The sequence below is a fragment of the Nelumbo lutea genome, chromosome 5 (assembly GCF_056320005.1).
Source record: "Nelumbo lutea isolate HS-2025 chromosome 5, American lotus-T2T, whole genome shotgun sequence".
Lineage (NCBI taxonomy): Eukaryota > Viridiplantae > Streptophyta > Magnoliopsida > Proteales > Nelumbonaceae > Nelumbo > Nelumbo lutea.
In genome coordinates this window covers 23,158,327-23,166,587 of record NC_142688.1, presented here as the reverse complement: position 1 = coordinate 23,166,587, position 8,261 = coordinate 23,158,327, and the positions used below count along the sequence as shown (strand labels likewise).

The 8,261-nt window shown below is 36.2% G+C and overlaps 1 protein-coding gene across 1 annotated transcript; it reads right to left on the bottom strand.

The window, feature by feature from the left end:
• Nucleotides 1-1,793: 1,793 nt before the first annotated feature.
• CML41 (calmodulin-like 41) lies at nucleotides 1,794-2,963 on the bottom strand. The gene has a single exon (XM_088947720.1). The coding sequence runs from the start codon at nucleotides 2,614-2,616 to the stop codon at nucleotides 1,984-1,986; it is 633 nt and encodes a 210-aa protein (XP_088803846.1). The 5' UTR covers nucleotides 2,617-2,963; the 3' UTR covers nucleotides 1,794-1,983.
• Nucleotides 2,964-8,261: the final 5,298 nt, after the last annotated feature.

Genomic DNA, 8,261 nt, shown 5'->3' with positions numbered 1-8,261 from the left:
CCTCATGACAACCAAGTGCATCCTCTTGACAACTAAGTGCAACTCGAGTTCGCCAATTACAGGCGGCTCGCCACTTACAGGCAGCTCGCCTCCTAGTTAGACCGACCACCGCGTGACAACCCCAAGGAGCTCATCACCGTACCCCGCGTTTTACGGGATTGTGACTTGTAATGGCTATATTAGCTTACCCACTCCCCGACTTAGGCGAAAATGGGCAACCTTACCAGTTGGTGGCTTTATCCCCACCTAACATGAAAGCAGGTCCCATCACAGCGGGAATCCAGGAATTGCTCTACCTAACCCACGATAACTCCAGTATATAAAGGCCTCCCCCCCAAAGGGGAGGAGGGATGATGATGGTAACCTCTACTCTCTAGCTCTCTCATTCTCTAATATCATATTCAGCTCACTACTAAGTGCAGACTTAGCCATCAGAGTGACTTTGCCGGATATACACCCCTGGGTTCTCTGATTTAGTTCTCGCAGGTCCCTCAGTTCCCGCCGTCTACAGAGAGGAGCAGATCGGCTTCTGTAGGGAGCAGTCAGGTTGCACTACACTAGGGAGCTCTACTTCAACCTCTAACTCACAGGCCACTTGGGAGTAGACCAAATGACGAGGTACTTAGCCAAAAAAATGATACGTGACAAAATACCATTACATCACTGACCAAACCCAAGTACCAAACTCCATACCAAAAAGTCTCATAACACTCTGTTTCAGTGGTGGTGACTGGTGTAGCAAATTTCGACCGAACGCTGAACTTCCAACAAACTTCTTCGTTTCCGGCATCGGTAGCGATAGTCCAGCGAAAAACAACTCAGGTAATGTTTCTTTTTCTCTTTTTCCCCCTTTTTTCTTCGTTTCATCCCTTGTATTTTGTTTTCTTATCTGCTGGGTTCTGTAAGTAAGAGAGATGTATTTTTGTTTTATTAGGCGATAGACAGAGAACATTGATTTTTTGTTTTCTTAGACATTGCCCCTGCTTCGTGGCTTTGCTTTTATAGATAGCGTGGTCACCGGTGGCTTTTGCAATTGAAATTTGAAAGAAAATTGTCTTTGAAAGCTAGAAATGCCTGACCAAGGTATAAGCGTCACCCCTATAGGCTCTTTGTTAATTATTTCGGTTTTAAAGCAAAATAACTAAAATATATAACAGAATGAGAATTTCGGTTTGGAAAAACTTTGATTTCGGTTTGGTTTTCCTTAAAAAAAAGATTTTTAAAAATTCGATTTATTTGATTCAATTTTTAACTGAACAAATCGTTTGTTCATCAACTTTCTCTTTTTCAAAGTCCAAAAAATGAACTCCCCCTCAATGATAGAAATGGTAAAATGTTACTTGCAATACTAAATTTGTTCCATAGATTAGGCTGCATTTGGTATTTTTGATTGGGTTAATGACTTCTTTTTTTATGTTAAAATCTTAGTCAAGGCTTAAAGTATTGACACGGGCGAGGTGTATCAGTACTTTTTTTTATACGTTTTATTTATTTTTTTGAAATTAATTCAGAGGAATCAATTTAAGACCCAATTACTCTTTGAACCATAATTTGACCTATCGGAAAGCCATGGGCACGATACATCGATACTTTGAATCTTGATGTCAGTGCTTATGTAATCTAAATTTCTTTCTCTTCCTTACGCGCTTGCTTGGCTTTTAAGAGTTGTCCAGTTCCAGTTGGCTAGATAGCTGGGCCTTCGATTCACATGATTATGTACCGTTGCAATATATGGGAAAATCTACGGTAGTCCACATCCTCCTAGACTTAAAGTTACAGTGCTCAAAATCCACTTCCGGAACTGGAACTGGGACGCCATACATATTACATATAGGAGGAAATCCAAGGCAGGTCAACTGGCAATTTCTGTACAAAATTCATACATAGTTATATGCATATACCTATTAAAATCAAAGAAACACAGTGAATCATGCACGAAATACGACAAAGGTAGGGTAGAACTGTAGAAGAGGTGTGTTATGATCAAGTAGTCATCATAATGTGGAACTCGTGGAAATCAATGACGCCGTTGCCATCAAGATCGAATATCTGTATCATGGCTACACATTCTTCAAACGATTTAGAGTCTCCGAGGCGAGTAAACATCTGTTGCAAGCCTTTGGGTGTTATGCAGCCAGCACCCTTCTCCACTTCAAACATCTGGAACGCCTGTTTTAGATCATCTTCATCTTCCCCACGACCACCCTCGCGTTCCATCAACCTTACAAAATCTCCAAAATCCAACAAATTGTCGCCATCCGAGTCAAGATCAGTGATCACCCCTTGTGCCTCCTCTTGTGACATCTCCTCGCCTATCGATCCGAAGTAGGCTATGAGTTCGTAACTCGAGATCTTTCCGTCGCCATCATTGTCGAAGTAACGAAAAACTTCCTGTAGCTCATCCTCTCGCGCTCGCGTGTTGTCCTTAATTGATGATGAAGACGACACAGGATGATGATTGTCAGGTTCAGGGCTCCTCCTTGAATCTGAATGGCTGTTGTCGTCGGCATCCGGTGGGTTATTAGGACTAGGAGGGCGACGGCGAGGATTAATGCTTAATTTGAAGCTCTTGTTGGAGAACCATTTGGATGGCTTGGGAATGCTGACGGTTGCCATTATAAATTTAGGATAGACTATCTATGAAGCTAGAGAGAGGGCTCCTTGGACCTTGGTTAATTTGTACAACAACTACAATAACAAAAGGGAAGAGCCACGGTCGACCTCTTTAAATAAGCTGTGGAATGTGAAACTGTGGATGGAGGGAGCAATTGAATCAGCAAGTTTAAATCGACAGAAATAATTATGACTGGCAACTTGTTAGTTGTTACAGAGAGAGAAAAAGAGAGAGACTTTCAAAGAAGTTGCGTAATAGCTAAATTACGTGAGAATGTTGGCAGAGGAAGGTGGACTGCAACTTCGTTTTGAACCGACTTTTCTCTCAGCAGGATCATCCCTTTGCATAAAGTACGTACACAGTTTCCCTTGATCCTTTTATATATGTATTGTAGCGTTGTAGGTATTATTCGATCCTGTCCCTTAATCAGGATAAACAAAAAATTTTCCACCCCTCATCATCTGATATTTGTTTTGGTGCATGTAAATAGTAATTGACTCAAAAAAAAAAAAAGTCACAAATTGAGCAAAAGTATAGATCAATTATATTTCATCAGTCTCAAAAAAAAAAAAAAATCATCCATTTTATGTTGAAATGAAATAAACGGATTCCCTTACCTTCAGGGAAAAGAGACAAATAACTACGAACTGGCAGACAACTGACCACCCTGATTGGCTTGGTTTTATTTATTTATTAAAAAAATTAACAAGTTTCCATAGGTGAAATGATCATGGGCCTTATGGGCTTTGTTTTCAAACCATATAGGTTAAGGTTCAATTCATTTTAAGAGCAACTTCTAGAATCTTTTAAATTATCTCTGAAGTGCATATGTAGCTGCAGATGAAGATGAGAGAGTCTCTCTATAATTTGAAAGGGTGCAATTTGTTTATATGCAACATCCAATTAACTATATCTAGCATAATTTGAAAGGGCACAATTTGTTTATATGCAACATCCAGTTAACTAATTGATAAATTAATAATTAAAAATTATTTTTAATTAAGTATAAGTATTTAAAATTATTGTTAATATTTAGAATTTTAATAATTATATTTTTTATTTAATGTGGATTTATAGAAAATAATTATTGTTAATCTAATATGAACAAATATTTTTGAATAAATTTAATTTTATTAATCATTTATAGTAAGTTTAATAATTGTTATTATTTTCATTATTTTTAAATGAATTTTTGATTGATTTTAAATAGATAAAAATAATTATAAAATCTAACAATTTTAATGATTTTACTAATAATTAACAATTATATAGGAATGGCAATGGGACGATTTTAGGGAGGGGCACCCCATCCCTATCCCCACCCCGTACTCAAGACACTCTACCCCATCCCCACCCCGTCCCTAGTGTTAGGCGGGTTCAAGGCAAGGCACTCACTCCCCGTTAGGAATGGGGAATCCTCAAATTTCTCCACCTCATCCTCAGTGCCAAGCAAATTCAGGGCAAGGCAAGCTACCCACTCCCATTAACCCAATATTCAATTTGATGACAAAAAATGATTAAAAGGATATACTGAGTATCAGCCACATGGTAAATTTCTAAAAACACACTAAATTCTCTTTAATTTAAAAAAAAATGTAATTTTATGAAAAATTGGAAAATTTATTACATTTGCACAATTATGAAAATTTATTCAAATTTACTTTTAAATTGGACTTTGGTTTTCTTGCTTATGAGAGAATTTGTAACATTCAGCTTTAAGAACTACAGAGGAAGAAGATATCTCTAAATGGGACAGTTTTGGTAGAAAAAATAAAAGAAGTGCTTATTGGTTAAGCACTTAAAAAAAATTGGAAATTTGGACTTAAAATAGGCCCTTATTTTTAAAATAAGAATTTATTTTGGGCTTATTTCCCAAACACCAATAGGTGCTTAATGGTGTGGTCCAGGTCCAAATAAATATTTATTTTTAAGCACTAAACATGGCCTTATTCATGAGAAAAGTGCTTATTTTGAGGAATAAACATTTATTAGTTGGGCTTATTAGTTGGACTTATTTTTAAGAAAAATAGTGCTTATTCAAATAAGCACATATTTTTAAACACTCTCAAACTTGCCCTAAGGCCTGTTTTGTGCAAAACCTTGCCACTCATTCCTTGGGCAAAGAATCAAAATCAATCAAACATCTTAAAAGAAAATGGAAAATAAAAAAGAAATCTTTTATAACTACTCTTTTTTTTTTCATCTTCTACGACCAACATTTAACATTGTGGCAGAGGTTTGACTTTACAATAATGAGTAGTGGCATCCCTATTCTCTTGATGGTTAGAGATGGTGAAGAAGAAGAAAGAATGGGCAAAATTGGGCTTTTAAAAATATTTTGACAGTCATGTGCATTACATATAACTAGCAAGGGGCGCCCGTGCTAAGCACGGGCGGGTAATCCCAAATAATTGAGAGAATATTGCAATTTGATGATGTAATAATAAAAACATTAACAATTTGAAAATGATCAGATTATAAAAAATTATTGTTGAAATTAAAATATAACATAATTAAATTGTAATTAAAAGTTATCGTATAATCAAAAATATTGTTGTATATTTTACATAATTTTGTAAATTGTTAAATAATTATTGAATAATAAAATTAGTTCATTACTATAACTACTGAGGTTTCCGTAATTATCAAATTACTAAAATAACAAAAAATGTTTTCTAATTGTAAATTATCAAATTATTTTTGACATTACCATTTTTCTCACAACTAATAATTTTCCCTTTTTATTTTCACTAATGACACCAGTAATAAAAAAAATTACAACTAATTTCTAAGGATTTTAAAAAATCATTGCTAATTATTAATAATTCATGAATCGGATCAATAAAATTGTACAAGCTTTGACTTGATAAAAAATTGGTCTAGAAAGTAATTTAAGTAATTGGATCAAGAAAAGAATTGGACCGGAGTTGTCTAGACCAAGAAAACAATCTGAACAACAAGAGATAAACCAATCACATTCGAATATTGGATTTAGTTTTTGGATCCATTTCTAATTGTATAAAACCTGAGCATTTGAAACCTTCTTCTTTACCCACCTAAAAGCCATAGTGGTCACTCGATGTGGCGACCATAGTAGCAATACAGAGGTGTTTTTTCATCATGTTTTGCCTATCAAATAGATATAGTGACACCTTTGACCTCTGTTTTCATAAAAATGATGCACATCGGCTACAAAGACATACCTGGGAGAATGCAAAAATGATTGCACTACCCCTGTTTTGGTTATGCCAAAACCTACAAAACAAATAAACTAATGAGAATAAACACCATTTTCATTAAAACCAATCCACATAGGCCGAAAGTACATACCTGGGATGACTATGCTTTGCCCTTGTTTCTCTGTAAAAATGATAGTGAACTGCTATGCTTTGCCTTGCCCTTATTTTCTTCTATAAAATTGAGTCAAAACTTCAAGTGGGAAGAGAGAGGTGGGGTGGGAAGGTAAGTTTAGGAAGTTGAGACTTTTTGGTGTGTTTTCCTATTATATCCTGATTTAGATATGTGAATGATTTTGAATCTAGGTTGAATTTGGGAGAAGTGAAAGTTGTGCTGAATTTGAAAAAAACATTCAAGGCTTTTAAGTTCAACGCCAAGCTAGAGGACTATGTTATGTTTATCTTTGAATGAGTTAATGCCTCTCCATCTAATAATGGTTGTATTAATATAGTCCCTTGAGACAGAATGACTTTGGTACAATTTTTGATGATTCAAAGCAACCTAGACGGGTGGCACAATGAGATGAACATGTATTCTATCTTGCAAGCATCCCTTTTGTTTGTAATTAAAGCATTATCGAAGACAAAGCTTCTCGGAGAAGCCAACAAATACACACAAAATACTTACACGTGAAATCGTGAATCTATTCACACGAATAGATTCTATTTAAAACACGGATAGAACACCCATTTCATATTAATATATATATAGATAAGATGGAATGCGACAGGCACAACACACCAATAGTAAGGGTCGAATTAATAATCACTTGTCAAAAAACTTAGGGAATTTTAAAGGAATATTTTGGCATTAGAGATAAAAGTAAGTACATTTCCTAAAAATATTTTAAGGGAGTTGCCCTAGTTAAACCTATTATTGTTTATTTACAATATATAATTTCGTGCTTTGTATTCGATTTTGTAGATTTCCAATTGCCTATTCAGTTATGAATCAAATTTGAAAATTTTTGATAGAAAATTGAAATATCTTAGATTATTATCATATTGGATTTGGATTTACACCTATCCAAATTCGGTCTGATCAACTTAGAGATCCAAAGAAACGGAGCTATCGTGAAAGAACTAGTGGAAATAAAATAAGCTTGTTTCTAACCTGGAGCATTCGAACTTGTTTTAATGTATGGCCTGGCATCGTTGCCACCATAATTTTGCTTGGACTGTGACCTCTGGAACTTAAATTCCGATCTTCCTTCATTTTCTCAAGATTTTCTCAAGATTTTCCTCCTTTTTTTTTTTATCTATTTTATATGGGTCCAGTAGCGCAAAAAACCATCACCACCCACCTCTGCATGACTATCACTTACCTCTCTCTCTCTCCAGAGAGTTCGGATTTATTAACAACAAAAAGCTGGTCACATCCTGTGCATACGATCCTACAGGCTACAGTCGCAACGCGAATCACAAAACATCTAGTAAAATTCGAGATAAGACCCTGAACTTTGGGATTGTGTCTAATCAGTTTCTGAATTTTCAATCGTGACGCTGAACTTTCAATTTATCTTTAATAGGTCATTATTAGTTGACCGTTACATGACATCATATGCACATAATTTTTTTAAATTGGCAAAATTACCTTTTTTATTATTTTTGTGACTACTTTGCCCATTGCATCTTGGTGTTAAAAGAATTAAGGAAAGAAGGGGAAGGACACCAATCAAGCTCTCTGTCAATGAGCTCCCATCTTCAAGCTCGCCGTCAACGATCTCCCATCTGCAAGTTCACCATCAATGATCTCCCAGGTTCAAGCTCGCCGTCAACGATCTCCCATTTGCATGTTTGCCGTCAACGATCTCCCAACTTCAAGCTTGCTGTCAACGAGCCACTATTGAAGTTCTCCTTTCAGTGTCCACCATCCACCATGAGCAACTGTTGAAGCTCTTCGTTCAGTCTCCTCCATCCACCGTTAGCCACTGTTGAAGCTCCCCGGCAACGACAACCGTGATCCCCTGTTCAAGCTCCCTCGTCCACCATTAACTCGTATTGGAGGAAGAAGTTGGACTCCCTTTAAATGTTTCTTCTTGTGTTCAAGAAGGAAATCATAATCATATAACAAAGAGGGGCAAAAATTCATGGTTAAAAAGTGAGTTTTCTACCATCTTCTCCGACGACGGCAAGGGCTTATTGTCTTCTCCGATGTCGATAATGGATTGCAGTTGCTTTCTTCCCGTTAAACAACTATATTGGAGAAAACCTTGTAAACATAGATCGAATAGAATGCTCAGTTAATCGTTGGCGATGACTTCAAACTACCGGAAAAGTGGTCTCCTACGGTGTTTACTGGAACAAATACATCGGCGGCAAGCACTGCAACCTCATAACAAAGCCTGAGTGAAACAGTGCGTCCCTCCGATGCATAAACCCTTTTTTAGATGAGGGTAGTATTGTCTATT

Coding starts and splice junctions, on each gene's coding strand:
- CML41 (XM_088947720.1), bottom strand. CDS start 2,616: ATGGCAACCGTCAGCATTCCCAAGCCATCCAAATGGTTCTCCAACAAG.